Source organism: Parasteatoda tepidariorum, chromosome 8 (assembly GCF_043381705.1).
Source record: "Parasteatoda tepidariorum isolate YZ-2023 chromosome 8, CAS_Ptep_4.0, whole genome shotgun sequence".
Taxonomy (NCBI): Eukaryota; Metazoa; Arthropoda; class Arachnida; order Araneae; family Theridiidae; genus Parasteatoda; species Parasteatoda tepidariorum.
The window spans coordinates 81983601-82001203 of NC_092211.1; the positions used below are offsets into that span (position 1 = coordinate 81983601).

A 17603-nucleotide genomic window follows, 5' to 3' on the forward strand; every position below is an offset into this window, starting at 1 on the left:
TTATTAAATTTAATCAAAAATATGTTTTCTAACTAATCTGTTCTACTAAAAACGGGTTTTATTTTCCTCGAAGCTATTTTTCCCGAAATTTAATATTACCTCTCGAGCAGTCTCTTGGTGAGCATAAATAAAAATGATAAAAGTGTTGCAACATTAACGTTATTTCTAAGCATCGAACTTTTTTCAGACAATCTGTTTAATTTTACAATTTGCTTTATCTAACAGTGATAAAACTTTTAAAACGTAAAGATAAAATTTATTTTTTAAATGAACTTATGTTTCATTAAAGAAGAAAGGCAACATTTTCAAATTCACATTTTAAGCCCTGGTAAGCGTTAAAAAATCGTGATTTTTGTATCGAAGTTATTATTTTTTTTAAAAAAAAATAACAATAGTTAAATGTAATAATAGTTATTACAATATATGTTGTTAAATTTTTTTATTAAATAGGTCTTTGCAATAAAAACATTTACAATTTTTTTTTTTCTGAATTAATAAATATAAGTGGTGCAAAATATCGTTTTTTATTTTTATATAATGAATAAGTTTTTAAGGAATAGTGTTAAGGGTAAAGACGAGAACTACTTAATTTTTTTTAATAAAGGCAGTACTTTAATTAAAAATTATTTGTTAAAAAAAAAAGCTCCTTATGTTTTAAAAACCCATTTAATAATATTAAAGAAATGTGATTAACGAAAATATTTTTTTTCTCTCTTTCAAATGCTCCGATTATTTGCGCATCGGTAATATCGAAATAAAGCTGTTTAAAAACTTAGTGCGCCAACATTTGTGATACTGCGCCAAGTATTGCACTCTTTCCATCACGTGATTGTAACTCTTTGCTTGCTATCTGTGGCGTGTCTTTNGCTATCTATGGCGCGTCTTTTCGGAAGGAGTAAAGCAAACTTGGTTCCTCTACCTACTATTTCAACTCTATGGTCCCTCCATCCCATGATCGGTATTGGCGGAGATGTCCTGGGGGCTCCATTGGTATTGGGGCTCCATCACAAATCTCGACAGCGCCGTCTGGTCGGCTCTATCGCAGGAAAACTGCGATAGAGCCTACCAGACAGTGCTGTCGAGATTTGCCAGCGGCCACCTGAGGATCGAGTGGCTACTTTTGCAATGACAACAGGGTTTTCCCAGTTTGTGCTGAGTGGAGAGTGCGTCCCCAGAGCAATTTCTGGCTTGTCTTCACATTTCTAAGGAGACTTTCGCGACGGCCCCTTTGCTTGCCCTGGATTTTTTGAGAGTGTATAGACTCATTCATAAAGTCTAGCTGCCGCTAGACAGTGAGGGGATTAGTCACCCACTGACACACGATATTTTCCAATTTCTTAATATATTACGTATTTTAAAGAGAAGCACAAGAATTCTCAAGGCTCTTAGTAGCCCAGTCCCCTTTTCAACTTTAAAAAGGATTGTTATATCAAAAATCAATGGGGATTTCCATCACCAATTATCAGAAAGGGTAAAAACCAAAGTGTGGAGAGATATTCAACAGAACACCATTCCAGACTGGCCACGCCGCGAAGCGGTGGCTCAGTCTCGACTATATACCGGACATGATTACCTAGCCGCACACCTGCTTCGTTTAGGGCTGGCACCTAATCCATATTGTTCTCTGTGCAAGAGCCAAGCTGTCTTCGATGGCAGCCACATCTTGTTCTGCAGGGCCCTCCGCGGGTCGTCGTCTACCGAGCGATATTGGGAAGCAAGTGCGCTCCTGAGAAAATGACTTTTTACTTTTTTGTTTTGTTCCTGTGTTTTTGCTTTTTAACATGTCAGTTCACTTCTGCCATTTGAAATAAATAAATTATATTTTAAGCTTTTACTTGTCAAAAATATTTTTTGAAATTCCCACGACGTTTTCTTTCCGATCTATGATCAATGTAGTTTTCAGTTCCATATAGTTTCCTAACTAAAAAGTTTTTAATCTAATTCGAAAATAAAAACAGAAACTAAAGTACTTTCTTCTACTATGACCAGGGCTCGAAAAAACTCAGAAATTTTACCCGTCCTCGAGGACGGCATGTCCAACATTGTACCCGTCCTCCTTTGAAACTAACCCGTAGCTTCTAAATAAATAAAAATGTATTACTTATTACTCATGTTTACAATGCTAACAATACTTGTGTTTACAATACTAAAAGTGTTAACACNGAAATACTAGGTTACTAATAGTGACATAGTATTTCTTTTGTGAAATAATTTATTTCTTTTATGAAATAATTTAAATGACAAAGGTTAAGTTATCTGGAATGTCAATTTATCCGAGGGTGCTGCGTTTTTTTAAATGAATAAAATATGACGTTTGACAGTTCCACAATCAAGTCTATGATTTATAGAGGTTTCTGCACTGAAATCTGATAGAGGTTTTCCATTTAGGTAGATGCTCATAATTGCGCTTAACGCTTCTTGTTTAAAGACCAGTACGTAATGTGTTTTTTTGTAAGTTTATTGCTGAAAAGCCCTTTCAACCTCTGCAGTATGTTGCTGTATTTCTAGATTAGAGGGTCATTTTAGAAATAAGAGCTAGACTCTTGTCAGATAACAAAAATTTAAAATGTATCACGAACATTAAAGGGAAATGGCATTTGGCACTCTGCATTTCTAACGAAATGCAGAGTGCCAAATAAATAAATAAAATGGGCAAAAAAAACTAGACCAAGTACTTAAAATGCTATATTTAACAATCAATCGAAATCAATCCAAATTGATTTCAATCAATTCGAATCAGAATTAATTAATCTAAGCACTTAATGTTTCATATCACTATATCAAAAATCAGTAGGTCACAAAATATTGTTTCTTAATCTTTATCCTTTTANCGATTGTTTTCTTATTGTGGAATAAAAGAAGAAATCCAGTCTGTCTTCTAAAATACTTCTAAACAGGTATATTTCGAAAATTTAAGTTAACATCCGTATGACTCCGATGCGCAAAATTTGAAGTATTTACGAATGCATACTTCAAGCGCACATGCGTTAAAACTGATGAAATACGCATACACTCGCGAAAAAATATCAAACTTACGCAAATGAAAATAAAAAGTTTTGCAAAACTCCACCATTTTAGAACGCTAATGTAGTGGAATATAGTTTTAAATTTAATCACAAAACCAAAACAAAATTTATAATCGAAATGAGCTACAGGTGACGTAGAGCAGACCCCTCTACCTATGGCAAGTTTTCTCCTGCTTTCAATCTTAGCATGCAGAGAATCATAGATGAAGGAAGTACATTAGTTTCTGCGGTGATTTTCAAATAGATTAAAAACTTTTAGGTTAGGAAACTATATGGAACTGGAAACTGCATTAAACATACTTCTAAAAGAAATCTTTGTGGATGTTCTTCAAAAATATTTGTGATATTTAATTACGGAAAAAATTAAGAAATTGGAAAATATCACAGTACATTTCTATACAACTGAAAAGAGGAGGAGAAGGGTTAAAACATGAAACAGGTCTTCTCCCCAGATTGCGTATTCGAAAGTTCCGATCACGAAAAGAATGTAGCTTATTATTTAGAATTGTCGCCGAAGATTTCAGAAATTTAATTTCTGCATTAGGTTCACAATTAAGCATAATTTACAGTATTTCGCTATATATTGCATATATATTAGTACCTAATATAAGCATTTATTAATATTTGAATTATAATATCAATATAATTCAAATGTTAATGAATAATATTTATATTAAATACTATTAACATGATTTAATATTAATAAATTTCAGCATGTTAAAATTTAAGTAAATGAGCATAAATAAAATTATATTTTGTTTGTAGGAGTTGAAAGTTTGGCTATTTTTCTTTGGAGATTGACATACTCAAACAGATTGTTTGATTTTAGTAGAAAATTATTCTTTCTAAATAATTTAGCTTAATGCGGGTTTCATTTATGGTAAAGGAGTTCCAATGACTATTATTACTATTTTTATATTATCTACGTACTACACCTGTGCTACTTTATTATCCAACTGATATTCATGTCTATATGAAAATCAAACCACCCTTTACTCTTCAATTGATCCTCGGACGTTAGCTGAATATCTGTCAAACTAATTTTTCTTTTAAATTTTTAATAGAAATAAACACTTGATATCATTATGTGTGTAATGTCTTCTTTTTTTCTTTGTAATAAATTTTAATCATTGTGCATTTAACAAATGGCATCAGCATTTAGATGGAATTTCCTATTTTCCATTTAATATTTATTCAGAGTATTCTTCTACGCGTGAAATCTGAAACAAATTTTCAAAGTCACGTGATATTTAAAAAAATAATAAGAATATTTTAAACTAATTGTAAAATAGTGCTCATCATTCATTAACAATGAAAAAAGTGCTCAGATTCCTCACCCTAATTATGCAGAATGATGCAAAAGATGAAAACTAGCGGATTAAATTTTTAGAAGAACACATAGACTACTAAGAATTATAATAGTGGTTTGGAAACACTGTCCTAACGAGATGATAAGGGATGTAGTGTTTAGGTGTTTTGATGGAAAAAAAATATTAATTACTTGTGGCAAATTGATATTTAAAGATTAGAATAATGAAATTTCTTTATAGCTATGGTAACCGTAGCCGTCTGGGCGATGCTAACCGTAGCCACAAAAGTAAGTCCCCTTAAGGTGCCTAGATCATTTTTTCAGCTGGAGGGCATATATTTTTGAAACATGTTCTCCTTGCATATTTTAAAAAACTCTCTAAATATGTACAGCAATTATTAACATTGCTATGTTTAAAGAGCTATACATTCAAAATGAGAGAGAGAGAGAGGGAGAGGGAAAAAGAGAGAGAGCGAGAGGGAGAGAGAGTGAAAGAGAGAGAGAGATTCTTTAAATGGGATTGTTTTTATCACTAGTCAAAATAATAGAGAGTAAAATATTTCATCTTCTTGCTAACCCTTGCATCAGAAAGGTTCTGGGTTCGAATCCCGGGCAAGGCATGGATGTTCTTTCCTTCTCTGTACTATCTGTCCTTACAGCGAGAGGAACGTTGGCCTGCCTAATATGGAGCCCCTGAAAGAGTGGCCCATACAGTAATCTGCCCTTCAGATACCTGTATTACCTTGGTCATTCTTCAGGTGGGCATTGGAGAAAAAAAATCTTTTTGCTAATACTTATACACAGTTTGAAGCTATAAATTGCAGTGTAGTATGCTTTTTGATCCAAATAAACCACTCTTTCATTCTGATAACGACGATCCCATATTGCAAATATTAAATTTTTTTGTGCACAACCAAGTCCATAACTATTAGAAGTTAAAATAAATACCAAATTAGTTTTAATAATAGTAATTCAAACGCTATAGGTATTGACACTTTTGTACCAGAGTAAGGTTTCTTGCTTCAAGCAATTTAAAGGGGAAAATAGAGCATATCTAATCTTTTAAATAAAATCAAACAAACTTCGTATTTATAACCGAAAAATATATTATGGAAATTAAACTTCGTCCAACTAAATTTTGTAATTTAAAATATAAGTATAATTTATAATTTTAAAATAACGAAAATACATCAAGTTTCTTACGGACTTGGTGCAATTAGACAACCATACTATTCTAAACAAAAACCCATAAAATTATTATTATTTTTTTTAAATCAACCAACTGTTGTAATATCGCACAATTCATTTATAAATTTCTTCATTACACTTCTTCAAATTTGAATTCCATGTCCATGTCCTTAGTTCGAAGGTAGGCTTCAGCAAAAAGACAGCATTTAAAAGCTATGAACAGCGTGCCTTTAGCTTTGTTTTTGCAAAGTTAACCACGTCAAGATAAGGTAAAAAAACTTAGCATCTGAAATAAACACATGTGCAGTTATTTCAAATCTTACGTACGGAAGCGCACAAAAGTTAACCTAAAAGTGCGAAAATCTTCCTAATATCTTCTCACAAAAGTGAGCCACAAGATTAATATCAGATGAATAGGGTGGTCTTGTGATTCTTATTTTAGCGGCTTCCCATAAACGCAGAGTAATCTCATAAATGCTGCATTTTGATATTGTCACTGAAAAATGATTAACAACAAAAGTGCTCATGGTCAATGAAATTTTTCTTTAACATGCCCTGCATTTAATAGCTAAGTTTCAACTGAATCCTATAATTTGATTCAGTTAAAACTTGACTTAAACCATCTAGCGCAATGATTGTACCCGTACATAATGTTAGTGTTCCAAGTATATTAGATAAAAATCGAATAACCTTTTGTGTTTGCGATCCCCTATGGTGACAATTATGCTTCTATTTTTTATGTCTTTTAACGATTCCCCACGAGACGTTCATTTTTTACGTCTACGCAGCAGTTCAGCTGCTGAAATCTACAAAACCCAAGGGAGAAATTTGCAAAGCCTAACAAAATAAAGTATTCTATACATGAAATAAAGTCAAATGCAACAATTTTAGTGAAAGTTTATTGATTTAAAATTAAAGAATAATTTATTTATTTAGGAATTGTCAATACTGGCGCCTGATTTTGGCACTAGAATGTTGGTAACTGAGGCAATAAACTGTCTCTGGTAATTTGATTAGGATCAGTGTGACCTGCAAAAATCATAATAATAATACATAATAACAAAGAACATGTTTTCTAAAATATTAATATTATAAATAATTTTCCAACTATGAAAATCCGTAGATGAGAACTTTTACTATTGTTTAACTATATAAGAACATCGGAGAAAAGTTCGTCAAAATCAGGTAACTAAGTCGGAAGAGGCGATTTTGAAAAGCCAACCTAAGTTTGATTTGCCCGATTTTGACCAAAGGAAAAAAAAATGTTTAAGGAAGTATAGTTATTTTTTTGTTTTGACTTTAAATATCATAAGAATAGTTTTTACTTGACACAGGAACATTATCATATTTTTATATTTTTTAAATTTAATTTCACTGCAAAAGGGATTTGACATTTTGTTAGCATTCTTACGATGCAACAATATTATTTATAATTTGACACTTTGTGTTTTGGGATAAAGAAAGCAATTGTATAAGAATATTACGTAGAAGTTTCGGTTCAGATTCTCCTTAGTGGTTTAATAAAACTGCAAGTATAATTTTCTATATATATTTAAAGAAATTTAAACTTTATTCAGTTGTAGGTTAAGCAATATTTATTAATGTTAATGAGAAATATAATCAAGAGTGTAGACTATAACTTTAACTTAAGTCACTAATAGTAATAAACTAAATAAATAAATAAAATTTGAAATGCGTTGATTGAAAATCGTTTATAAATATAATAATAGCTTATAAGAAAATTGACTTTAAAATAAGTTAGACATTTGAAGTCAAAGCTATTAAAAACTATTACCTGGGTTTTGGGGAAACAATAATTAAAAATAAATTTGAATGATTATTTATTAGAGAAAGGAAATGAAAGAGAATGTGCTTCAAAATATTTGTGTTTCTTCACTGTTTCATATTAATATCGTATAATATTTGTAGGAAATTATTCGCGAGATTATTAGCCTTAAACTTAATTAAACTTAAGACTAAAAAATCATCTGATATTCGCTATCATAATGAATGAAGGAGAAATGTGTCACCTGACAAAGTCATAACTTCCTGAAATTCACTTGTTATAATATCCATTACTTGATTGACGCCACTTGAACCCTAAAATGAAAAAAAAAAATTAAATTGCCGCTATCAATTATAAACATTGAATATTCAAGGCGATAATTTAAGTCCACAATAAGGGTAAAAGCGCTCACTCTTTGCAAAGGGACAATATCTAATTTCAAAGATGTAATTTAAATCGAAAATAAGAAATCAATCTTTCCAAAATATTTTCGAGTCAATCAAATTAATTTCGTCAAACTTGAAAAGCCAACCCTTTACCATCGACACGTGAGATGGATGGCAGTGCGAGATCACGTTGACCATCCTCATACAGTGCTGTTCTCGCAGCCAGTGATTTCTGTTTGTTTAAAATAGGAACTCCCCCAGACATTCGTCTAGACCTGTGGCAGTGTCTATGGTAACGAGGTATGACTATTTCAAGAAGGGGTGCGGTGTCACTGGTTTGGAGTGGTTTCGGCCCGGGTCAGCGAGAGATAGGGAATCTGTTTCCTCGGTCTATTGCGTTATTCCTAGAGGGAAGCTACCCTCCCTAAAATGCGCCATTCTTGTTTCCATAGCCTCAGACCTTGTGGTGGGAGGAGTTCTTAGCTTAGACAAACTATATCTGCTTTCTGCTTTGAAGAAAAATATTGACAGAAGGCCTTAAAAGGCCTTTTATGAGGCAAACAAATATTTAAGACGAAACGGTTAAGAGCCTCTCCCACATTCGCGTTGTGTATTACGTGGAAAAATAAAATTACTCCTTATCTTCAATGTCTTATTAGATATTTAGTCTTTCTGTCTATACGACTCTGTGTGAATTTGTACACCTGATGAAACTTATTTTCGAACCCCCCTTAGACCTCCAGGAATCTAGTTGAAAATCTTTACTTTCTATAACTAATATATGGATGGTATTTTCAATATACAGGGTGTCCCAAAAGGTCGTTTACAAACTTAACATGCTGGTCTGTCATATCATGATGAACAAGATTTACATAGGAACTTGTGTCCGAAAATTAAAACTAAGACCGCTAGAGGGCGATAAGTGCAGGTTTGGATGAGGAGAAAACAAATGATATCAATAGCGGTGTTAATAGGATTTTTATTATATAACATTACATCACAGCAAATGCTCAGAATTCCTTCCATTCGCCACAATGCGCGTTTCACAGCCTCGGCGCGTGGATTCACGAACCCGTTCAAATTGGCCAGGAGTGTCACGGACACGTGCTGCCGCTTCCGCGATCCTGGCGATAAGATCCATGTCCGATGTTACAGGTGTCTCGTACACTATGGACTTCATGTGTCCCCACAGGTAGAAATCCAGGGGAGTCAGGTAGAGGGATCGCGGCGGCCATGGGACTGGTCCGCCTCTACCGATCCAGCGATTAGGATNTAAACGACCTTTTGGGACACCCTGTAAATGTAAACAATAACAATCTGGAGCTCTATACCTGCTCTAGTTCCGGCTAGAAAGTTTGCAACTGCTTACTACAGCTTATTCTGCTAGGCGATATTTTCAGACGGATAATTTTGTTTTCAATAGAAGAAGTTAATTAGATAATTTCTGAGCTCAAATCCGCCGTATTTCATAAGATATTAATGTTATTAAGTAATTCTGGTGAGTTTGAAGTGAAAATTTGTTTTAGTTAGTTATAGATATATTGTTAAAAAAGGTGACATGGTTGCTAGATTTTGAATAACTCGCTTTTTTGGCAAACCTTATTTGGTCTCTTTCCACTTGTTTATTACTATTTGTTCTTGTTGCAAGCTGTGCACCATCTTTCGTTAGTGTCAGCATTTTTAGTATTGTTAACACAAGTAGTGTTAGCATTGTAAACACAAGCAATAAGTAATCAAATACCACGTTTGCAAGAATCTCAAAACACAATGATCACGTTTTGGGCAAAATGGCTTTCAAATACACTGGAAACAGTAACCTGGAAGTATAGGCGGTATGGAGATTGCAGCGTTCCCTAATGTTGAAAACACTATCCATACGGATAAGAATAGTTCAATTTTCAGCCTAATCTTGTTACGTTTTCATGTAGATTCTGAGAGACTTAACAGTTACATTTTCTACATGATTTTTTGTTGCTTCTTTACATTCTAAACTTTACATTTTTAAGCCTAACTATGTTAAATTTAAATTTCAAAAAATTGAAACATATTTTTTTATCTACAGAAAAGAAAGGAAAAAAAAAACACTTGAGGCCAATTCTTTAACATTTCTCAATCAAGCTAAGTCTTATTAACTATGCGATCATCGCAATTTTTTTTTTATGTCTTACTATTTTGAATTTTCCTTTTTTTTTTTCTCATACACCCTATAATGAAAGCAGTAGACATTTATATTGACTAAAATGATATTCATACATTAAATGCTATGCCCCATATGGAAGGTCGTCCCAGAAAAACCATTTTTGCACCTCTTGCAAGAGCTTTATAAATATCATAACCATTTCGTATGCCTCCATCTACGTAGATTTCAATATGAGGGTAATATTCTTTTACTGTGTCTACAATGAATGGTAAAGCATCTATCTGAAAAAAAAAGGTCAAAGGACAATGATTCAAGTATTGCATATCAAAATAAAAAGAATTTTTATTAAGTGTAGAAAAGGCAAATGTGTAGAAAAGCAAACTAATTAAACTTACTATAACTAGGTGTATGGTTAAATAATAAAAACTGTGTGCATTAATTTTTAATTTATTATCTATGTTGAATACGCGGTCAAACTTAAAAATTTATCCAAAGCCATGTTTTAGTAATATTTTCTGAAGATACTGTTTTTCCTATGCTTAATTTTATATATATCTTCATTTTTAGTTAAAGTTTTAAATTCTATAAATCTTTCAATAACGATTTATTGCTATAACACTTACAGTTGTAATTGTTACTACAACTTTAGTATTGAACAAGGTTTGTAAGTTTGCAAGCAATTTTGTTGCATCTAATTTGGATTGCTATTGTAATTCTTATTGCATCTAGCTTGGAGTACAGTAATTGATAACAATTAATTAAGTTTAATTTCGATAGTAAATGCTCTTAATTCAATGCATTTTGATTATACAGGTGTTTATTATCTTAATTATTCACATTTTGCTCGATTAAATTCTTTTAAAAATTTGGAAATCGTATACCTATATAGAAAATCTGTAAAAAAAATTTATTAAATTAACGATTTTTTAAATTACATTGGATATAATTTTCATACTTAAAACAATGCTAAATTGGGTATCGTAAGAAAATGTAGTTAAAAGGTAATCTAAATGGATATTTTAACGTCGAACTTTTTCTTTTGTATTGTTTCAAGATGGGTACTTTTACTGTTTCCAGAATTTCCACTTGATAACAGCACAATATAGAGAAAAAACTTATCAGTTTGTGGAGAGAGTAGTTATTGACAATGTAAACCTTCATCTATGAAAAGGTACCCCCCCCGTAGAATTGAGTTATCAAGTCTTATATACTAGCGAATTGGAATTATAATTTTGTAATGGTAGATACACTACAGTACTCCCCTACCAGAATTTTATCTGTGATAGAATTCGATGACCGGATACCATTAGTTGATTCATTGCTGTTTTGTGAGAGGCCGGGAGAACTGTATTAAGTTCACAGTTGTGGTTGCTCTTGTGTTGCGATTAGCAGTCGAGTGTATGCAGGCTGACATTGTGTGTGATTGAGACTGAGTAATAACAGTGCGAGGAGGTGGATAATGCCACAATCACAAGTAGCAAGTCAACTTTTTAATGTGGACCATCCATCGAGGTAGGCGTGTTCAAATCGAAGTGGGCGTTACTGTCAAGAAAGGCGTGTTCATATCACGTCTGAAGGTCACCATTGCGGGGATAGTAGTTATCGGCAATGACAACCTATGAAAAGGTACCCCACCATAGAATTGAGTTAACATGTCTTATATACTAGTGAATTGGAATTATATTTTTGTAGTGTAGATACACTACAAGTTACAGGGAAATTATAGTCTTTTATTTCCTTTCAAAAAATAGTTTTCCGAGTAATTTAAAATTGTGGCTTATCATTATATTATCATGAACCTTTTTATTTCATAATCTGCAGCATTAATGAAATGAATGGATAGTCACATTGTTTTAAATGCTGGCAGTAGCAAATTCGGCAATCTAGAACATTAAGTTACAGAAAGTAACAGACATTTTAAAAAATAAGTTATACACGTTCTATTATATAAGCGATAGTTTTCTTCTTTCTTTCCAATTTCTGCATTTGTAACTGATAAAATGAAGATTGAAATGAGCTGAATAAGATTTAAAAAAAAATGAATAAAATTAAGTTTATCACAATCGTTGCATAATTCATTAAAAAATCCTTCTTTTTTACAGGCTTCTACTGTGTTGTTCCCCCTTAAAACTTGTGTCAATTTTTGATAAATAAATTATCATTTACAAGATACAATTTCAGCAAATGTACTTATTTCTCACCGTGGCAGGAGAATAATCCATCTGTCTACCTCCATGGTTCGACACCAATATAGCAGAAGCACCCGCCTGGATGGCTCTGATTGCATCACTCGCTACAGCATAAAAATGTTGAAGCAGTAAATGAATGAAAGAGGCATGTAACAATTTATAACATAATTAATTCTATAGTTTTTCATACTTTCAACTACATGCGTTGTTTATGACATTTACAGAAAGTATAAAGAATGTCTCAAAATATATTTTTAGAATTTTTTTCAAAAAATAAAAATAAAACGTTATACACTTAAGGGGGTCACAAAATAGTATTTAATCGTAGAAAACACATAAACGATAGAGAAATGTAACGAAACACTAAATAAATACTCTTCAATATAGCAATTTATTTACATTACTTTGAATCAAAATATCTTCACGAAGAAAAACTAAGTTTATATTTGCTTAATTAACCCCCTTTCTGTAAATTAAGTGCAACCAATAAAATTGTTTTATTTGATGGTAAATTTTAAAAAGGGAAAATGAAGATCAAGGGGGAAGACCGGTTTACGTCCATGAAAGCTGACTTTGAGTGAAAAAAGGAATTTTAAGACAGACAAGAGCCGTTTTTCTCCAACACTGTGTAATAACTTTCAAGGAGAACCAATTTTTAACTTTATTGATTTGTCAAAATTTACTGCAATAAATGGCGGTCCTATCGCTATTTTTGAAAAATAATGGACATAAAACCGTTCTTTCTATAGTGCTCCTTTCAGGAGAACTCCTCCAGTCACCCGTCTCGCATCGTGGCTGGTACTATGGTTACGAGGAAAGGTCACTTCGAATAGGGATGTGGGGTGAATAATTTTGTCTTAATCTTAGCGTAAGTCGTCGTGAGAAAACCAATCGACACTTTCTTTCCTCCATTTCACCCCTATTATAAATGTGCTCTCGCTTGTTACCATAGCAGCAGACAGCCTCAGACTTTCAGTCTGGAGGAGTTCTCCTCAAAGCCTCACTGTACTTGTTCTTCAAGCATATTTTCGGAAGTTATATTTGTAAATTGAATAGATGTCTCAAGGTTACATCCCCCCTGTTACCATGGTTTCCACAAATCTTGCTTTTTCATCACGCCAGTATGTTTTAGTTAGTTGGACTAAATTTGCGTGTAGAAAAAGAAGAATTTGACGAAACCATGGCAACGGAAGGGAGAAGGAGGTAGTTACGTAACTTTGAAACTCCGATTTTATTTTCAAAGAGTATACCAAGTATAACTGATTTCCTATTTTCACAAAAATATGCATCAGGATATGTTTTTTTACGTTAAAAAATACATTTTAAAAATGTCACACCTGACAAAATTCCTTTAGCTACAATTGGTAGTCTTGTCCTACTTCTGATGTATACAATGTCATTGAATGTTGCATTTGAAGCTATAGCAGTTTTATAATTTTGGCCAACATTAATCACCCTATGAGATAAAAGTGTATGTAAAATTCCTAAGAAAAATCAATATCTATACATTATGAGGCTATTATTGAATTTCATGTAGATGTAAATAAAAATTAAAATAAATATTGTTTTTTAAAATTAATTCCACTTGCAAAGAAGTTTATCCTCAAAGGAAAAAAAAGGAATTGATATTTTTTTAAGGTTATCCGATTGAATAATTAGAGATTGAATTGTGGGAGAGACCTGGAGCCTTTCACACCATAAGATTAATAATAAAATCATAATTATTTAGATGACCAAATAGTCCCGATATAGCATCTTTCTATGCTGGAGTGTATCATACTGTTCTTGCTTTAGTACGTTGTTGTTGCTCAACAACGTCGCACTAGAGCTGCACAATAAGCTATTGGCCGCGGTCTGGGAAACATCCCTGAAGATGATCCGAAGACATGCCATCACAATTTTGATCCTCTGCAGAGGGTATGGCACCGACGCGAAGGCGAGCAATTTACGGTAGAACAGTTTAACGAGGACCAATACCGCGCACCCTCTGTCCCTACGCAGACTTATCCAAGTGGTCACCCACCCGCACACTGACTGCAGCCACTGATGCTTGACTGTGGTGATCTGCTGGGAACCGTGTCTTAACGATCAGTCCACTGCGGGTCCTTGCTTTGGTACAGTACAAATGCTAAAATTAGAGCAATACAAGGAAAAATAAAATTGATGGCTTGAGCAAAGATGGTATGCTGAATCGTCAAACGTTTAATAAATTTTTTTTAACTGCGATGGCTCAGTGATCAAAAGTGTCACTGTTAGGAACTGTCAAAAATCAGTGTCACTGTTAAGAACTGTGGTTAAATCTCTGGAGAGCGGTTGATGCCCACCTAGCTTCAAAACGATAGATACTAGCGTTTATGGGAAGAAAAGGCTGCCGGTGCGCAATGTTGGCCATACTGCCATCATCGCCATAATCCCTTTGACCCACAACAAGCCTCTGAGGGAAATCATTACTTTATCAAAATTAATGTTGTTACTCGATGTATTGTTATTAACTACTGTGCTCCTATGTGGATTCTTTATGTACCATCACAGTTTCAAATATGTTCGGGATCTGAAACAGAGGAGTTTAGAAATCTAGTCTGAGATATGTTTAATTATTTTCTAAAGAAAAGATGACTAATGGTGTATTATTATCTTCTTATAATTATATGTGCACTTTGATCTCATCCAAGAGACCGTGAAGCGAAGTACAATTGAGTGTATGTTTTATATTGAATAATCTTTAAATATTATTATTTAATACAAATATTTTTTGTATTGGCATAATAAATCGTCACAGAGAAAAGGAAGAACATGCAAAAAGCAGATTACCAATACGGGTCTGAATTTTTTTTTAAAACCATTTTATTGACTTAATTCTTAGGACTATCATTTTCAAACTACTCCCAGCCCCATACTTCGAAAATCGAAATTCCGTAATCCTAGAAAAAGCGGCTTGTAGATCTAGTGAAAATACGTTTTTGTATCTTGTCTTTACTTTTAAAATATCGTTTGAACTAATTATTTAGAATATTTAAGATATTTTCTTCACACCATTAAATTTAAATCAATCCTAATTTCAGGAAACTTATTCATAAGTGTGAAAGTTATTCAGAGTGTTTTTTTGATTCTTTGATAATCAAATAATTTTTGTGCACTGCATATAAATTAATCTATAAATGTATTAAAAAGTTCTTTGAATACTCGACATCCGGTGGAAGCACCAAACCACTCCTAGCACCACATGTTTCTGTAGGATTTACATTTGTATCCGCACTGACAACTAATGCTTTGAAACCATTCTTTTCAGCTCGGTTTATAATGTCCATTGTAGTGGTGAAATTCTTAAAGAAGTAAGTCTGCATCCATAGTTGCAGAGAAGATCCTTTTGCTCTTTCAGCAACATCTTCAATGGTATTCGTGGCATAGCTACTCATTATCAGGATAGTGTTCCAGTTCTTTAGACCTGGCAATTAAAACTTTATGTTAACGCAAAAGTGAAATAGATAATATTGTACTTAGTTTTAGTTTAAAAAAAGCTTATTTTATTTTAAAAACATTATATTTGTTAATAGTATTTTTAAATTAAATGGATGTATTTAATTAAAAGTGCTTGCCCGGATATAGTTAATGAAATTTGACTGGAGTAATTTCATTTTCAGCAGCTGGATTCACTGAAAATTTTATAGTTTATATTTTTTCAATAATGATTTATACACCACTAAATATTTATTTTTAAATTCATGCCAAACGAGAATTAGTTTAGAGAGAACGTGTGTAAACTTAGATAGGAAAATTTACTTAAAATTTCATAGAAATTTAAACCTTTTTGCAACAACTCGAGTTTTTTTTGTTGATAATATTTAGTAATTTTGAATATTTTATCATAGAACCGTCGTTGAACAGCCGACCCAATTTTATGGGCTTACGACTACTAATGTTCAACTCCGTAGCCTTGTCATTTTGAACCCAATCCAGAAGACAAGGGAACTCCTCGATCGAGTATTGGGTGAAATTTTACCTTCGCGGAGGACTTTTAGATGGAACTAACCCGCAATTGCGCTACATGGAGAGGAAGACCACGAGAACCTCCCATGGTTAGCCTGGCGACAAGGGGATTCTAACCCACGATCCATCTATCACTGAGGATATTTTCACGTCAGCACTGTGGTCCCGGATGCGGAATTCGTATCGACTGGGATTCGAACTCGGTTCGCCTCATTGAAAGGCGGACGCTCTATCCCCTGACTCATCGCTGCTCTAATTTTGAATATTGTAGCTTTTAACTAAAGTTTAAAGATGAAACAAATGCTTGGAGTAGAAATTTTCATATTATAGGATTTTATTACCTGCTACCAGTGCCAAATCACCTTCGGGATGAGCTAACTTTAGAAGACCGACAGGAGAGAAGCCTATTGGGTAATCGATTTCTGTACCCAAGACGGTGACTTTTGTGCAATATTTGGATACATCTCGAAGAACTTTGGGAATAATTTTGATTCTGTAAAAAATATTATTTAATCGAATGCTAATTTGACATAAAATTGCATTGGTTTGAAATTCAAATAATATGCTGGGAGTACAGTAAAAGCTTTCTTTCGTATAATAATTTACATAATCTTTGTCAGAAATTGAATCAAAAATAGCATACGGGAGTACGTTGAATCTTGGATAGTATGTACTACTTCGGTGCAGTGGAAATACTTGAGCTTTTTTCTTACAGAGAAATTATTTTTTTAATATATATATAGTTAATACCTCTGTAATTTTCCACTTCTGCTCTAAAGTTTTTTTTCCCGTTGCAGAGTTATTTTTTCTAATCAATTTGACTGGAAAATAATACCCTATAGTACTTAGTTTAAAAAAATTTAAGGTACCTAAATGCCATTCTTTAAAAGATTAAAAAATCTTTTTTAAAAATATTTTTTGCTAGGCTTAACAAAAATAAAGTCAGCTTGTTGTATCTTAGAAGAAGTTTAACTGCTATTATTAATTAAACAAATATATTGTAGTATGCGCATGATAGATACTAAGGACAAGTGGCCTGTTTTATTAACAGTTTTACTAAAAGTAAAAATTAAAAATAGTGGTAGTTATAACAATACGCTTTAGTTTTAAAAATCATATTTCTAGAGCTANACCATTATTATGTACTTTTGAAAGAGTTACATCACAAAAGATATTTTCACGCTACGTAAGTGCTTTTTTTGTTATTAGAATATTATATTGTAACAAAGTAATTTTATTTAAACAAATAAAAATTATTAACCGAATATGTAAGTGAACACCTTAATTAACATTTCAATAAAAAAAATTAGTTTTGTTAATGAACTAGCATTGTTTTTAACAAATGAAGCTGAAATGGGGTCATGGGGACGTTTGTAACAATAAGTAAAGGGGCGATTGTAACAGCTGAAAATAAATAATCTTATGTTTACAAACCATTACTTAACTGTTTAAGAACCCCCAATAGTTTCCTATATCATTCACATTATGTTGCATGTGCATTATTTTATTTGTTTCCTTTCACAGCATAAATTAAAATTTTTAACCCCTTAAAGTTAAAAGTTTAACCCTTTAGGTTTCATGCTAAAACTATT

General features: G+C 32.6%; 1 protein-coding gene across 2 annotated transcripts in view; it reads right to left on the reverse strand.

Annotated features, from left to right (window-relative positions):
• Nucleotides 1-6403: 6403 nt before the first annotated feature.
• Nucleotides 6404-17603, reverse strand: part of LOC107454672 (2-Hydroxyacid oxidase 1) — a 22103-nt gene continuing 10903 nt past the window's right edge. For both annotated transcript variants that reach the window (XM_071184278.1, XM_043048921.2), the window contains 7 exons: nt 16353-16504; nt 15208-15469; nt 13362-13480; nt 12037-12128; nt 9949-10116; nt 7554-7623; nt 6404-6552 (listed from right to left, as the gene is read on the reverse strand). In XM_071184278.1, coding sequence (XP_071040379.1) covers nt 6491-6552; nt 7554-7623; nt 9949-10116; nt 12037-12128; nt 13362-13480; nt 15208-15469; nt 16353-16504 — 925 coding nt within the window. In that variant the 3' untranslated portion in view covers nt 6404-6490. The remainder of the gene's footprint in view (nt 6553-7553; nt 7624-9948; nt 10117-12036; nt 12129-13361; nt 13481-15207; nt 15470-16352; nt 16505-17603) is intronic.